This window comes from Vipera ursinii (genome assembly GCF_947247035.1).
Source record: "Vipera ursinii genome assembly, chromosome: 2".
NCBI classification, from domain to species: domain Eukaryota; kingdom Metazoa; phylum Chordata; class Lepidosauria; order Squamata; family Viperidae; genus Vipera; species Vipera ursinii.
The window spans coordinates 112,593,788-112,611,659 of record NC_139513.1 but is presented as its reverse complement, the minus strand read 5'-3'; the positions used below and the strand labels follow the sequence as shown (position 1 = coordinate 112,611,659).

At 41.3% G+C, this 17,872-nt stretch overlaps 1 protein-coding gene across 1 annotated transcript; it reads right to left on the bottom strand.

The window, feature by feature from the left end:
• Positions 1-5,882: 5,882 nt before the first annotated feature.
• Positions 5,883-16,127, bottom strand: LOC310634198 (cytochrome P450 2C20-like; the record flags this gene model as incomplete). The annotated part of the gene is made up of 9 exons (XM_083352346.1): positions 5,883-6,553; positions 6,661-6,802; positions 7,592-7,779; positions 9,221-9,362; positions 10,010-10,186; positions 11,837-11,997; positions 13,179-13,328; positions 15,290-15,452; positions 15,954-16,127. 9 exons carry the CDS (start codon positions 16,125-16,127, stop codon positions 6,351-6,353), a joined length of 1,500 nt encoding a protein of 499 aa, XP_083208472.1. The 3' UTR covers positions 5,883-6,350.
• Positions 16,128-17,872: the final 1,745 nt, after the last annotated feature.

Sequence of the window (17,872 nt, the reverse complement as noted above, 5' to 3'; positions counted from 1 at the left end):
AACCAAAGTGTTTCCACTCTTTTAATGAGGAGACAGATTAGCTATTTAAGAGACTTCAATTGATTGAAGCTATAACTGACTTGGGTGATTTGCAAACTCATAATCTGGTAAATCACCAAGCTTGGGCCTCTGCCCTGTTGCTACAGGGTCTAGGAAAATCTCAGGTGGAGCAAATATATACCACAGCTTACTAGAACCTGTCATAATTCCACATATTTTTTTTCCCTGTTGGTAAAGTGCTGGTGAATAGTTTAATGCTAAAATTCAAAGAGATACTAAAAGAGTGAATTTACAATGTGAGGGATGAAAAAGTATCCAAACATAATTGAATAATTTAACTTAACCACAGGTAGTTCTTTAGTGTTATTAGGATTAATTATGTAATCATGCAATGTAAGATGAAGGAGCCCTGGTGGCGCAGTGGTTAAAGTGCAGTATTGCACTATAGCCTACAGTTGATCCTGATGGGGCTCAAGGTTGAATCAATCTTCCATCCTTCCAAGGTCAGTAAAATGAGGACCAAGATTGGTGGGGCAGTATATAAATAATGCTCTACATTGTAAGCCACCCAGAAAGTGTTGTAAAGCATTATGGGACATATAAAAGCCTAAATGCTACTGCTATTGCTATGAAGCTGCTAGGCTGATTTTTACTGCCCTAAAAAGACAAATCAGGAGAGGTTAGCATAATTGTATCAATGCATGGACCTCCCAAGTGGAGAGTATTGTCCCCAAAAGCAGGTCCCTAGACTGTAATTGGACTATTTGAATTCACCTATACCCCAGGGCAATACCTGGACTGTCCCTTATTTGAGCTGCAAAGATATTTAATAATTCCCATTTCTTAATAATTTCCCAGAATGAGATCTTGCAGAGCTGGAAAGATATACAAGAATGTGTTTATTTTTTTCTTGTTTCAAATAGACCAGACATGTCAAACACAAGGCCCGGGGACCAGATCAGGCCTGTGAAGTGGTTTCATGTGGCCTGCGAAGCCATCCTAGAAACAGTGAGGGAATGGCCCCTACTTTCATGACCCAGTTAGGATTATAAAAGGTAAAACACACAGGTTGTTATGTACTGGGCTTGTGGTGATACACCATGTGTGTTGCTGGAGCAGCTAACGGCTCTCCAGCAACCCAGACTAGCTGTCTCCTGTCCTGCAATTGGCTAGCCCCAGGCGGCAAGAGTGGGTTCAAACCTATTGGCTGCCGCTTAGGGGCTAGACTATAGATTGTGGCTGGTTGCAGCCCAAGTTCCAGTACAGTTCTAGCAAGAATAAAGTATGTGTTATCCTGTACTCAGCCTCATGTCTTCCTTCCTGCACCAAAGAGCCCATAACTTAACAGTGGCGACAAAGGTGGGATCTTGCTTCGCTGATTAAGAGCTGAAGTCAATGAGGGGTCGACAGCACATGCCGGAGGGAAGAGGCATTTCCCACCCCCTCTAAGCCGGCTAGCTAGCCACACTAGCGACCTCGCGCTCAGCAGACACATACTCTGAGCCTAGAAGCAGGATCCGAAGATCTCAGGAATCTGAAGGAAGAATGCCAAAGGTCAGCAAAGTAAGAGAATTTGACGTGAAGCATCCGGAAGAATGGCCATCTTTCGCAAGTAGAAAAATATCTGAGAGCAAATCAGATTACGTAGGAAGATCTGAAGGCTGCAACATTGCTTTGCATGTGCGGCCCAGCAACCTTTGACCTGGTAGAGAATCTTTTCACGCCAACGCCCATCGAAGCAGTCTCATACGCAGACCTTAAAAAGAAGCTAACTGGGAACTTCCAGCCCAAGATGTCAGAGATGGCGTGGCGATCCAAATTCGACCAAAGAGTGCAGCTACCCGGGGAGACAGCTTCGGAGTTCATTGCGGGCCTAAGACAGGCCGCAAGCCTTTGCAAGTTCTCAAACTTAGAAGAACAACTAAGAGACTTGCTCATCTGTGGCCTTTGGGACAGAACGCTTCAGCAGAGGACTGTTTGCTAGACCCAACTTAACGTTTTCCGAGGCACAGGATGAGGTGATGGCCGACGAAGCAATGCAACGGGGTGCAATGCAGACTGTTCAGCCTACTAAACCTTCAAAAGTCAAAGAATCGGTCAATCTTGAGGTCACCAAATGCGCCAGAGAATCGTCAGTGGATGAAGAACCCGAAATCAACAGACTTCAAAGGCAATCCATTGCACAACACCGCAACACCCATCAGCGAGAGGACAGTTACAAGGCAGTACTCTTACCAAGATGTAAACGGGTGCAGAGGCCACCATCTTCGCGCCAATTGCAGATTTCGTTTGGCCACATGTAGAGCTTGTGGAAGAACAGGCCACATCGCGGTGGTTTGCAGAGCCTGCCAGAGAGACTGGCCACCCAAACACTAGTCGGAAGAAAAGATTAGGAGAGGTACTGGGGCCCAGGGTCCACTTAGTGTGGGATTCTTCAGAAGCCGTAGAAGCGTATGGCACACCCGAGCTCAACACCCCCTCAAACCCAAACTTAAGCTCTTGGTAGAGCTAGAAGCAATTCCATGTAAGAGATGGATTGGACTCTGGCTCTGCAGTCTCAATCATTTCGCAAGACACATTTGACTTCATGTATAGGTGCAGTAACAAGTGGGCTAAACTAAGACCCTCAGATATCATTTTAATGGATTTTCAAAACACTCACATTAAAGTTAAGGGTGAAGCCACATTATTGGTAAAATTTAAAGGGTTTTTGGGGGCACCTGGATGTAATAGTAGTAGGGGGCCAAAGAATGAGTCTTATTGGACTTGATTGGTTTGATGCCTTAGGTATTCAGATTACTGGAATAAACTGGACACAAAATGCAGGCCTCATGTTAGTGTGCGAAGAATATGCGGATGTTTTTGATTCAACCCTAGTGACATACACAGGCCCGCCTATTTCTTTTAAGTTAGATCCTAACGTTGTTCCAATTAGGGTTAAACCTCGCAGGGTCCCCTTTGGCTTAAAACACAAAATTGATTCCGAAATCAATAAGCTTGTAGAACAAGGCGTGTTACAGCCTGTTGATGGGGGGGAGTGGGAAACTCCTATTGTCACCCCTCTGAAGGCCAACGGGGAAGTTTGCATTTGCTCTGATTATAAATGCACATTAAGTAAGGCCCTCAAGCAACATGCTTACCCGGTCCCTGTGGTCAATGATATTTTAGCCTCCTTGGAAGGGGGAACCATTTTTGCTAAACTTGATTAAGCACAGGCCTATCAGCAATTGCTGGTTGATGAGGCCACAGCCACGGCTCAAACGATCATGACTCACAGAGGGGCGTTCAAAGTTAAATGCTTACAGTTTGGAGTCAGGGTTGCACTGGGTATTTTCCAAGGGATTATGGAAAATACATCCAGGGTGTCTGCCCTTATTTTGATGATGTTCTTATTGCAGGGGAATCCCCAGAAGGTTGGCCAGAAGGCTCAGGGCTGTTTTGCAGAGGTTTTGTGAAGCAGGCCTCAAATTAAAAAGAACAAGTGTAGTATTGGGGTTTCATCAACAGAATTCTTGGGGTTCCAAATTGATGCTAACGGCATTCACCCCACTGATTCTAAAGTGAAGGCCATTAAGATGGCTCCTAGGCCAAAATCAAAAAGAGAGCTTCAAGCATTTTTGGGCCTCCCTAAATTTTTATCATACATTCCTACCGCATAAGGCAGCAATAGCAGAGCCCCTCCACAGGCTACTTGACAAAAAAGCTCCTTGGAAATGGGCTAATTTACATGAAAAATGTTTCCAGGACTTGAAAGCACTACTGTCTGAAAAATCCACTGTAACTCATTACATAGAGTCTAAACCTGTATGTCTTGCATGTGATGCATCTCCCTATGGGGTGGGGGCAGACTTAAGCCACATAGAGAAAAATGGGAAACAGGTTCCTATTGCATATTACTCAAGGACCTTGTCCTCTGCTGAGCACAACTATGCCCAGATTGACACAGAGGCCCTGGCCATAGTTGCTGGAATTTAAAAAATTCATGATTACTTATATGGCAGGGTTTTCACTGTCTACACTGACCACAAACCTCTGTTGGGACTGTTCACAACAGACAAACAAACCTCCCACATACTATCTCCAAGAATGTTGAGATGGTCTATTTTTCTGTCTGCATACAATTTTAAACTAATTCACAAACCAGGGAAAGAAATGAGCCATGCTGATGGCCTCAGCAGACTACCACTGCCACTAATGGGTCTAGATCCAGCTCCTGCTGCTAGAATACTGTCCATACAGGACATACCTGAGTTTCCCCTCCATGCAGGGGATATTGCTGCTGAAACTGCCACAGATAAAATACTTAGTAGAGTGTTGTCATGGGTATACACGGGCTGGTTGGAAAAAAGTCCAGGCTCTGAATTTTAAAGTTCTTTTTGTCAGGAGACATGAGTTGTCTGCACATAAAGGGTGCATTTTATGGGGGAATAGAGTCATAATTCCTACTTCCCTAAGAGACAGGGTCTTACACTCCTTACATGAAGGCCATCCAGGCATTGTCAGAATGAAAGCCTTAGCTAGAAGCTACCTATGGTGGCCTGGCCTTCATAAGGCCATTGAGAGTCAAGTCCATGGTTGTTATATTTGCCAGCAATCTAGGCCTGAAATGCCACAGGCCCCAGTTCACAGGTGGGAGGAAACGCACACTCCCTGGTCTAGGATTCACATAGACTATGCTGGGCCTTTTCAAGGGCAACTCTTCCTGATAGTAGTGGATAGTCACTCAAAATGGCTGGAAGTAATTCCAGCAACCAGCCACAATATATAGTCTAGCCCCTAGGCGGCAGCCAATAGGTTTGAACCCACTCTTGCCGCCTGGGGCTAGCCAGTTGCAGGACAGGAGACAGCTAGTCTGGGTTGCTGGAGAGCCATTAGCTGCTCCAGCAACGCATGTGGTGTATCACCACAAGCCCAGTACATAACACCCCTCCCCTCTCAGATCAAACTATGACAACCGTGATTAGTCTTGACAGTTGTCAAGACTTATTAATCAACTCACAAACCTTTTTTTGAAGGGAGGGACTCCTTTGTGAGTAGAAGGATTTAGGGTGATAACTGGCATGTCTCTTGCTAGAGTTGATTGACCATAACTGCACAGCTGGGAATGAACCACCTGCCTCCTGTCATAGGCCACAGGCCCTACCCTCAGGACCTTTTCTAAATGCACTCTGTGGTGGCACCTAGCAACTCACACTACTGCAGGTCAGCCAAAGTGTCCAGCTTGGGGAGGAGTTCTTGCAAAGTTGGAATTTTATAGAACATTATGGAGCTTTTTTCCAAGTAAGGCCTCAGCCAGATGGCCCACCAAATCTCAGTGAAAAACCCAAACTTCCTTTGACACCCAAAAAGTCCATCAGGTACCTTGGATGGGCTGATTTAAAGACCCTGTCTCCCTATGAGGTGGGATAACACCTAGCAAACCAGAAAGTATCATCACCATGGCAATGGAATGAATGTGATGTTCTCCAAAACATCACAATATGTCACAACTGCCGCAAAATAAAAATTAGTGTGTGGTCCCTGGTATACATTAGTTGTATGATTTGGGACAAGTCCATGGTTGCCATGATGGCCATAAACTCCTGGACTACCTTAGACTCAAGGCTACCAGATGTGAAGTTGAAATACCCATGAACCAACAGCCTCAGGGTCTCTATTGTCAACTCAACAACAGATCCAGAAGCTCAAGCAGACATGATGCTGATCAACAGGAAATATAGCAGCAGCAATCAAAATGGTTCCCTAGCCTAGAGCCCAAATTCAACCAAGGGACTTCACATCCAGTTGGCACCACCAGCCTCCAAATCTGCAATAACTTGCAGATGACAACTGCCATAAGAGGTTCTTCTTAATTTCCCCATAAAATGTTATCAGAAAAGAAGTAATAGTATTTATTTCCCATAAAAAAAGTATTCTTCAATCACTGTATTCGTATTCCACATAGGTTTCAAGATTGCTTTTAAAAGTAATAACTATTCCACATGCTTTACTTGAGTATTTATTATCATAGGTCAGCCAGTCCAGTTCCTAGACTTTAAAAGGAACAATTTGTAGGATAGAATATGTGCCAGGAAGGAAGAAAAGTGGGAAGATGAAAATGGAGGGACAGGAGGGGGGAATGTAAGAATGTAGGAAGGAAGGAATGTAAGAAGGAAGGAAGGAAGGAAGGAAGGAAGGAAGGAAGGAAGGAAGGAAGGAGAAAGAAAGAAAGAAAGAAAGAAAGAAAGAAAGAAAGAAAGAAAGGAAGGAAGGAAGGAAGGAAGGAAGGAAGGAAGGAAGGAAGGAAGGAAGGAAGGAAGAGAGAAAGGACTTGTCACTCATCATGATCTTGGCTTCTTTCCTTGTCTTAATTATTGAACACAAGTGTCCACTGAACGTTTAACGGCTCGTATGAGGGGGTATTGATTCTTATTTTGGAAGTCCTTAAAAGAAGACATTACATCTGTGTCTTTGGAGTCCTCAACCAAATAGAAGGTGAACTTCTGGAGCAAAGTGGTGAAGAACAGGAAGAACTCCGTCCTAGCCAGAGCCTCTCCTGGACAAGCCCTCATCCCTGAAATAGCAAACAAGAAAACAAAGCTTATTCAAAGCTGATCAAAGGATAACATGGATCAGGCAAGCATATGAATTGGTAATACTATCTGTCCCAGAGGACTATACCTGCTGAGAATGGCATGAAAGCATCTCTTTTCCTGAACTGGCCCTTTTCATTCAAAAAATGATCTGGGTTGAACTTCTCTGGAGTCTCCCAATGGAGAAGATCACAGTGTACTGAGCAGAGGACTGGCACAACAGCCATGTTCTAGAATAAGGCGGTAAACAAAAAATGACATTAATTGGTGCTACTTCATCCAGAGAATAAAGAGCCTCACTTGTGTCAAATAAAATAGCCCAGCAGGGAGCAATCTGAAAACATTCTGAAATGGAATAAAGGGAGAGAGATTTGGTTTAATTAATTAATTTATTAAATTTGTATACTTCCCATGTCAGTATCCAAGGTGACTCTAGGCTATTCACAATACCATAAATAATGCATATTATTTATTTATTTATTTATTTTATTTTATTTTTATACCGCCCTTCTCCCGAAGGACTCAGGGCCGTGTACAGGGCAATACAATAAAATACAATACATAAAAATTAAAAAATATTAAATACAACGGCCAATTCAATAAATTAATACAATAGCGTTAAAATACCCCTAAACCCATCAGACCAGGCCGGCTTGTTCAAATAAATATGTTTTTAGGTCACGTCGGAAGGAGCGAAGGTCGGGAGCCATCCGAAGCTCCACTGGTAAACGGTTCCAAAGGTCTGGCGCACCCACAGACAACACCCTCCCCCTGGGGGCCGCCAGTCGACACTCTTTGACCGACGGCACCCTAAGGAGGCCCTCTCTGTGGGAGCGCACTGGATGAAGGGAAGTTGATGCCGGCAGCAGGTGCTCCGGTAAGTAACCCGGACCCATGCCATTTAGGGCTTAATACATACTTATTCAAACTGTCTTGAATATGAAGGATCTTTGACTATATACAGTCATCTATTTTTTTCTTCTGCAGAATATCTTTACCAGTAATTATTATTGCCACACCTTGGGAATGTTGTAACCATGGAATTTTACATCACAAGTTGTTGCCCGTGGAAGGCTCTCAAGGCTCCCAGTCTGAATACGTTGAACCTCATAGATCACAGCATTTGTGAAAGGCATCTTCAACCGGTCTTCCATGCTTGGAGTGTGATTTGTACCCACTACCTCATCAATCTCTTGCTGCACCTTAGCTGTGAGAAAAAACATATTGAGATGAGATTGACAACCTTTTATTGTATTGTACTGAGCACCCACAGCCAGCTACCACTTGAATAGAAACATGTTTTCCAAAGCACATTCAGAGAAGCCACTTCCAGTCAGGAAAATGGCTCCTCCTCAAAGTCATTTCTCAGTGGAGACCATTTCAATTTTTCTAGTGCAAGAAGACTATGTTACGGTTGAAATTATGAAAGCTGGTGATCACAGTTTACACAAAATATTAGCAAAACTATACGTGAGATGCCTCAGAAAAGAAAAAATAACCAATGCATGGAAAAATGCTGAAGTGATTCTTATACATAGGAAAAGGGCCCAAGATGATTTAAAGAACTTGCCCAATAAGCCTTCTTTCACTCATTGACAAGGTTTTCACCAAGATAATAGCAAAAAGAATATTGAGCACATTAAGTGATGCGCAGCATGCAGGATTCAGAAGTGGTTACAGCACAATGGATCACATCCAAGTTGATCATCAAGTCAATGAAAGGTATAGCAAATACACCATGCCTCTGTACATGGCTTTCATTGACTACAATTTCATTGACTGCAACTCAGAATTCCAGCAGACAATAATTAGGGCATTGCTCAACCAAGGCATAGATACTTCTTACATAAATTACTACAATCAATATATGAAAAACAATGGCAACAATTTGTCTTAATGATCTTAAAGTGGAAATCAACATAGAACAAGGTGTAGGAAAAGGTGATACAATATACTTATTCTTGTCTCAGCCTGCCTTTAAGAAGTATTTTGCAAACAAGACTGGGCAAAAAATGGAATAAAAATCAGTGGTGCTTATTTAAATCACTTAATATTTGCAAATGTGTGTGTGTATGTATGTATGTGTATGGCAGGAGGGAGGGTTTGGTTCTGCATGTGTAGCTTAACTCCCACACTTGCTCAAGTGAAGCCTCAAGCACTCACAACCTACTTGCACGGCCTGGTTCCCAACAATACTAGTCCAAGGAGTCAGGATTAGGAACCCTTGATCTAGTGGATATTATTTTACTAGAATTCTCTTCATGTAATCTCAAGATTTGATGGAAGCCCCGGTGTTCCAAGGGCTTGTTAGTTTAACTGGGAAATAAAAAAATCAAAACATTCTGTAAGATCTTGGCAAACACTTCCCAAAACTTCCCAGGAAAACTGCAGAAATGCAGCTGCAATGAGTTTACTTTACTCAACAGCATCCTTACTTTATTTTTTCCAGGATTAATACTGGAAGCCCTAAAGCAGGAGTCTTCAAACATGGCCCTTTTATGACTTGTGGACTTCAATTCCATTCCTCAGCCAGCATGCCTGGCTGAGGAATTCTGGGAGTTGAAGTCCACAAGTCATAAAAGGGCCAAGTTTGAAGAGCCCTGCCCTAAAGAGTTGACATCTTTATATATTTGTGGTTATTTCTGTACCTTGAATGTGTGGCAATTTAGCCATTGCTAGGATGCTGGAGAGCAAAGCACGGCTTGTGGTTATTGTCCCAGCAGTAAAGAGACCAAACACAGTAATCACAAGATCTTCAAGAGTGTAGATTCCCTCAGATGAGTTCTGCTCCTGAAAAGAAAATAGAAAGGGAAACAGAAGGATGAAAATGGGGTTGATTTAAAGTAATTCATGAAACTCTTCATAGTGTCTCTCAGTTAAAGGAAACTTAATTAGATCTGACTAACTTTAGAATACATAGGAGAATTTTTCAATTGTAAAGCATTTATGCAATCACCATTTGATGCAAAGAGGAAACAACTTGTCTGTCTGATGTACCTATCAAATATTTACCACAAGAAATTACCAGAATTAAAGTGTCAACCTTTGACTAAGTTTGTTATTTAGAGCTGGACAAAAGCAACTGTTAAGCTGTATGGTGGGAAAACAGGATTAGATCTGAGCATAGGAGCTTGAATGTTATATCTGAGAGACTAATTCTAATAGAAATTGCTTCTGGAAGATGAATGATTATCTTGATATCACCTATTAAGAGTGTATAAGATATGTAAATTAGCATGTAAAGCAAATGTCTATACTTATTTATTTTAATTATGTTGGGCATAGTAGTACATGTTAATAAATGGCAAATTAAAGTAAGAAATTAAAGAAGGGGTAATAAATATTTTCATATTCTTTCATACGAGGTGAACTAGTTTCATCTTAGATACATATTGGAGATATTCAGACAGTTATGCAGAAATGGTATCTATGCCTACTTTCTCCATTCTATGAAGGAAGCAATCAATATAGTCACGTGGGTTCTGGGGATCCAGTGTCTCCTTGTGCAATTCCACCTTCTCACGGATATAATCACAGACTTTTTCAGTCTCACCAAAAGGCTTGATATGTCGTCCAAATAAGTATCCCATTGTTTTTGGAAAAGAATTGTACACCTGTGCAGAGTTGACATTAATCAGTATACAGTATGTTTTTAGACCATAATGGTGAAGGCTTAATGCCCCAAATATTCAGAGAGTAGCTTTTACTTGGACATTGCTAATTATCAAACCTCAGCTGGGTGCCAAGACCAAGAAGACAAGTTCCACAAGAATTTCAGTAAGCTATCTTTAATTTTAGTGTTGAGTACAGTGTCTTGGGAACTACTGCATGGTAGGAATTTTTATTTATAATAAGTTGGTTAAAATGGAGTATTTTTGAAGTCTTTTCCCCAGATCTTTCCTCACCTAGGCTGATTTCCACACAGGATATATTCTGCCAAGGGACTTGCCCACCATTTTTCTAGCCTCACCCCAGCTATTCCACGAAGGAATAATGATGAAAATGGTGACAGTTCTTGAAGCAGGGAGGAAAGAAGGACATAAGAATAGGGGAAATGTCTAAAAATACCATGATTAGAAGAGAGGCACCTGTGCATAATTTGATATGATGATTAGTACTGCTAATATTATTTATAGTTAAAAATGTAACATTGTACTTTTAAAAATATTATAATAATATACCTTTCAGTTTGATCATAATATTGATATTCCTCTTATATCACAAACCTAATGGCTTGGGGGATAATGCTACTGTAATAGAAATACGCTTGAGAACTAAAGTTAACTTTTCAGTCAAGAGATGAAAAATTTAAGTGAAACATTACAATTAGGCGGAATCAACCCCTCCAGTGAAATTCCATGTTTGGCCCTCCCTGACTAGTTAAGAAATGGGCAAGTCCTAGAAATAAGCAGGTCAGAGACCAAAGCAGTTAAAAGAGAATGAAATGATCCCATGGGAAATAAGCCCAGCCAGAAAAGAAGGTTTGCTGAAAACCAATTTATATTTTATTTATTTATTTATTTATTTAATTATATTTATATACCGCCCTATTCCCTGAGGACTCAGGGCGGTTTACAGGGAATTAAAAATCCAAAATACAAAAATTAAGAACCAAATTAAAAAAAATTAAATTAACCCTGTAGTCAGTTAAAAAAGAACCCCAAATTAAAAATTCCTCCTCAGTCTGGGCCCGAGAGCTCGAAGAGCCAGGTCTTCAGGCCCCGGCGGAATGATCGGAGGTCGGGGGCAGTCCTCAGCTCCACCGGCAGCTGGTTCCAGAGGGCAGGCGCTCCCACCGAGAAGGCCCTATCCCTGGGTGTCACCCGCCGGCAATCTCTCACCGGCGGAACCCTGAGCAGACCCTCCCTGTGGGAGCGCACTGGGCGAAGGGCGTTTGATGCCGGCAGCAGGTGTTCCCTCAAATAACCCGGACCCAGGCCATGTAGGGCTTTATAGGTGATAACCAGCACCTTGAATTTCACCCGGAGGGCAACCGGAAGCCAATGCAGCTCGCGGAGTAGAGGTGTTACATGGGAGTATCGGGAAACCCCCATTACAACTCGCGCGGCCGCATTCTGCACCAGTTGAAGCCATTTTGATGGCTCAGTCTTGCTGGATGTCTAGATTTGACTTCTCCAGCTTAGTAGCTCATCACATCTACAGTAATTTTCACGTTCCTTATTTGGATATTCGAACACACAGAGAGAACCACTAGTAAAAATGAGTGTTTATGGTAGGAAGAGCATCAGAGAGGAAAAACATACCAGTCCTAGGAAACTAGTCCGAATTCTTATGTGAGACTCCACAATTTGTTGATTCTCTATGAAGATTTTATCTTTGTAATCAAATCGATTGCCAAAGACAACTGCACAGATCACATTAGAAATAGCACTTGCAAAATTTCTTCTTGGGTCAAAAGGCTGCCCTGCAACAAAGGTCACAGACATTTATGAGAGGGATCAAAGAATGGGATCTTCCCTTCCACAGTTCTCACCACAGAACTGCAACAAAAAATGATTTGGGTCAAAGAAGTAATTCAAAGATTTTATTGGTATTTTTTAATAAATAATATTAAATAGAAGAGCCTATACATAATTAAATGAAAACATAAACCTTATTACCACTAGAGTTTCTTCAAAGTCTTGCTGTCTTCTGTCAATAATTGTTCTCTCACTCCTTTCTCTGCCATTTTCTGTTCATGGTGGGGGGTTTTCCTCCCTGTCCCTTCCCTTAGAAGTTTCTACTTCCAGTTTTAACTCTCCCGACTGTCTCTTCTAATTTCTTTTTTCTCTCTATATTCTTTCTTTATTAAAAAAATAATCCTATTCTTTTCTTTCCATTTCTTTTCCCTTCTGATTCCAGAGATTTGTCCATTAATGATTATATTCAAAAGAGGCACAAATCTTAGAGGAATGCTATTTATGACGATTCAGTCCAGATCCACAGTGACTTTCAGATCTCCACCCTCATGCAAACTGCCTATTCTCTCGTCATACCTATAAAAGCAAGATGTTATCCATGTTTCCTTTCTAGCCTTAGATTATCTATGTCATTCATCCATAACTTCTTTTGCTGGCTGTTGAATTTGCCTGATATATAATCATGTTCAAATGATCCAGGCATTTCAAATGGGTATAAAGATTTATTGTAAGCTTAAGCTCTCTACAAGAATCCAAACTACTAATGGTCAAAGGAAATTATCAGGAGATAAGAGTAGAAGGATTCAAGGTAGGCTGGGCATAGCTCTCTTATGGGCACGAAGGGACTCATGACTGATTATTTGTTTGATCCCTCCCTTGGGGTCAGCCTGGTCATCTCCTACAATAGCCATAATTCAAATCCATGTCACCGCACAGATCTCCATCACTCATGCAGTTGATTCTTATCCATATTTTCCTTACCTCATTTAGTTTACACATACACACACACACACATGTTTTTCTTTATTTTGTGTACTTAAGCACAGAGAAGTTGAGTTTCAGTTTAGAATTTTCCTGCAACTTCACATAATACAACAAACCCTTTCCAGTTTCATATTTTAAAAGATAATAGTCTTCCTGATATGATTCTTGTGTTGGAGAATAGGTGTCAGTTTCTTTAGAGGACCTTTTTTGGCAGCTATTTCCTCCACCAGACAAAGGGCTTCCTCCTGAACCCTCTCAGACATTCTTTTCTTCCCCATCCCAAAATCTCGCAAGGTAGACAGTGTGAACCGTCGCAGCTCCCTCCATTTCTTCTCACCATTTTTACCAAACCCTGAAACAAAAGACACCAAAAGGATCGTGATGTTGGTCAATTCTCAGCTTTTGTGGAAGAACATGTTTAGATACAATATTTCAGGCACTTTCCTTTTTCAAATCTTTGTTTCAATCATAGTTGAAAGAGGCTACTGCACTGCAATAAATTATGCATCAGAGAATTTTCCTTCCTCACATTTAAAGTAAACAAGGCTTGATGTTTGAAATACCAGGGAAGCAAACTTCACAGTTTCCATCTTTCCATTCTTGACTGCTGTCATATTAAGAGAGAAATGAATGAGGCTGTGAAAACCATGTCGTAAGTTTCTATACATGTGTTATAGATAGAAAGAAATCCATACACTAGACATGGAACTCAATACTGAGATGCCGTTTTCAGTAAGCAGAAGAAAATTGGAGTTGTTTTGAGTTGTGGATTTTATTTTATTATTATTACTTGCCGTAGAGCTTTTACTGATAAAAATAAATCACTTCCAATTACTTATGTACTAGCTTGCTTGATTGTGTGCTAACAAGTTACTCTCAACTCTTAGCTATCTTTAGATTTCCTCCAACACAATCTATCCCTAACCTAATTCTTCAGGACTTGTAAGGGTACATTTATCATCATTTTAACCAAGTTCATTGATGTTGCAGATGGCCATCCTCTTTTTTATCTTTCTCACCATTATAGCCTTCTCTAGAGAGCTAGATTTTTGAACCACGACCCAAGAATGATAATTTTAGTCTGGTCAGTTATGCTTTGAGTGGAAACACTGAGCTGATTTGCTCAATGAGGTATTTGTTTCTTATTCTTGGCTGTCCACAATATTCTCAGATATCTTGTCCAATATCAAAACTATATTCTTGCAATATTCTTTCTATCCTGTTTATTCAAAGTCCAAATTCCCAAAATATCCTCTTTGAAAAGTATTTGTTCTGCCTTCCCAAAGTTTAGAGATGAGGTTACTTTTTTTTTTGCATGTAAGGAACAACCAGAACAGATTTCAGAAGTGATCAGTTGTAGATATCCCAGACTCCCAAAAGACCTTTTTTGATTCCTATATTAAAAGTTATAAAGTTCTGCATTCCTGAGTTGTAGTGATAAATCTCTTTACACTTGTTCATAATTGTCCTTGCTTCAAGATAAAACCTCTGCCTTTCCCCAATTATAATTATGAAGTCTGCATTCCTGTGATAAACCTTTGTCCCCTGCTTCATTTATAACAAGACTTGTCTTTTATAATTGTCCTTGCTTTGAGTTATATTTCAAGTTATGTTTCAAGTCATGCCTTTCAAAGATATGCCTTCCTGATGACAACCCTTGTATTTTCTGTTAGCATACGATAAGCCATGCTTTATTGTTTCCTGTGATGACTTTTGCTCTCTTCAATAGCAGTTGTATACAATGAGTTATGTTTTCCCTTTGACCTTCCATATGTTGCTCCCTCATGAGTGTGTTTCCCCCTCCCAAATGAAACAGCCTAATAAAAGGAGGGTGTGCGAAGCTGTTCGGGGGGCAAGACCATCCACCCCGGGCACTCTGTGCTCTCTCACCTTGAACAAACTTGTGTTGGTGCCTCAGTTTGTCCTAGGACTCTGTCTCTGAGCTATCGCAGTTCCCAAGTGTGACCGTTGGAACGTCCGGCACACTGGGTCGGTGGCAAAGGGCAAGATCCTTCCATATTCAAGGTGTTCACCCTTGCGAGGGTCCCTCTAAATTCTCACCCCTGTTACGGGGCTCTAAGAGTTGAGGCCAGAACCCTGATCAGTCGCTCAGTGCAACAATCAGTGAAAGTGAAATGGTGAAAAAAAGGTGTTCCTATTCAAAAAGCATGACAGATCAACCTCTTTACAAAACTTCATTTCAAGTGAAACTTTCATAACTATGAATAATATTAAGAGCATTAAAATAATTTAAAATTACTTATAGAAAATTAAAAAGAACAAAAACAAACAAGGAAATAAAACAAAATCAACCTTTATTTTGGGTCATTCGTCTGTGAAAGGTCATATGAGTTCGCCCACCAAATTCTTCTGCTTGATTTATCAAAGCATCTTTTACCACCTCATATCCACAAAGAGCAATCATTGGTTTTGATCCAATCCAGACAGTAAATATAGGTCCATACTCCTTCATAAGCTAAAGGTAAAATTAGATGAAAACCCAGTTAATTAAACGATAAAGCGTTTTTGGGTGAAATTATTCTAAAGCATGCTTGAAATAGTTCTTAAATTCACCATTATAAAATCTAAGCTTTTATCATTCTTAATATCTACAGGGTACATCAATATGATTGGATAAATTGCATGTATCTCCTGGCTGGTGAGATGATGGGAATGAGATAATCACAATTTTGACTGTATAATAGATTTCTGCAAGTAATTTGGTACTGGAAAACATATGATAACAAGTTTTTCTTGTAACCACATATTTTAATGAACTTTTTAACCTCCATTGTGTGTTTATCAGACTGTAACTGTGACTTTAAATTAAAATTCCTACTGAAGATGCACAAGAGCCCCTAACAAAATTGGACTCTTATAGAGGAAAATCATACTCCTTAAACTAGGGAAATGTGGATATATCTTTCAAAATAATCACCTGAAAAAGCAAAGAAGTATAATAGGTACCTAATCTTACCTTTTTATAGGTTTTATACAGAGGTAGTACATCTTGCTGCAAGAGGTTCCCCAAAATCGGCCATGGAGTAGGGCCAGGGGGCAGCTGCCCTTTTTTCTTGTACATTTGGAAGGAAGAGAAAAGGGTGAAAAGTATACAGAGAAGAAGCAGAACTCCTGCCCATGTCAGTTCCATCCTCTCCTGAGTTGTTTTCCTCTTCAAAAATCCAACAAGCTGTTTAAAGGAGAGAAGATTGAAAGAAGGAGACCAACTGACTCCTCAATCCCATCTAAATTCTTCACTTTCTCTAACCTTTACATACCTTCTTATCTATATTCAGCTCAAATTATTCTTTCCCCTCTATTAGTATAGAAGAGATATTTATCAACACTCTTATATTTGGATTGTGCACAACGAAGGCTAAATAACTCATTTTAAGCATTTGAAACAGTAATTAATTAACTTTTGCTCATTGAACCCTGTTTCTTTTTCTTTCACTGGGTTGTCACAGTCCTGAATTCAGTATAAAGATCATGAACAAGTACAATGTTGTCATGACCTTTAACTGAGCGAAATGGTCCATCATGGGGCAATATTTTTGTGAATATTTTTTGTTATCTTGTCCCAAGATAACATCATCTGTATCTCCTACAGTCACATTCAATGTTTAGATGAGCCCACATTGTAATGATGGCCAAAAGGACTTTTTCACCTGTAATTGATTTGGCCGCTAATGTGTAGTGGGTTTCTTGGAAGCAGGAGGCGAGATGAGAGGGTTCAAACAGGAACATTGCTTTATTGTAGTAACAGGAACAGAACTGAGAACAGAGGCTTCTACGCAGCTACTTCTATGCTTGACCACTAGGCAGCGGCCAATAGGTTTAAAGGAACCTATTTCCATCCCAGAGCCAACCAATGATGGTCCTGGAGACTGTATGTCTGAGCAGCCAGTGACCTTTTCACAGACACCCTAATTAAGCAATCTCAAGCAGCATTCAAAGACATGTGAAAACAGTTCAAGTAAAAGGCCCAATACATTACACCCCTGCCTCCTAGAATGTACAAACATTATTATAATTATTTGAGAATAAAGTCTTGTAAATATGGTGGTGGTCTGCGCAACCTTGCAGATCGCCTGGGGGATCCAGGCAACTCCCAGTCTACCAGCTTACCCACTGGGCTGGGTAGACCAGGACTCAAGAGTTCACGAGAGTCAGATTGACTTGAGTCCCTTTGGCTGGCCATTCCAGGTCATCCCAGACCAAAGTCCAATGAAGAAGCAAAGATAGCACAGCACCTGTCTTGATCGGGTTGACTTTCCCCGTCAGGTGACCCATGTTGCACTCCCAGGCTTCGCCCATCTACAACCACCTCCCCATTCTAGTGACTGGTGGAGTCCTCAGAGCATGTGAACTGCCCTGCTTCACTGCCAGTTTCTGGCTCAAGGAGTGGACCCATTGTGAGGTCCTCGCTTTGTGGCCATTCTGAGAACCGCTTCCGCAGCTGATCAATATGGTGGCGAATGACTCGCCTCCTCATCCAGAGCCCCCTCATATGAGAGAGGGCCCAAGAATTTGACAATTTTACACAGCACCCACAAGTTCCCATGCCCATAGTTCCAGGCCCACACCCCATCACCCACTTTCAACCCCCTTGGAGGCTTTGGGTGAGAGGTGTCTGCTGCCACCCAGTCTGGATGCAATCTGTCCAGCTTTGTGATGAGCCTTCTTCCCCAGCGAAGCTCTGTTGGGCTCTTGCCTGTTGCTGTGCAAGGTGAAGTGTGCTGGCAAAGCAAGAAATCAGCCAGCCTATGGTGCCAATCTCCAGTCACTATGCGCTTGAGTGACTCTTTTGTAGTGCACACACCATATGTTTGGCCTGCCCATTAGTTGAGGGGTGAAAGGGGGCCGATGTTGCATGCCTTATGAGGTTAGTCCTCA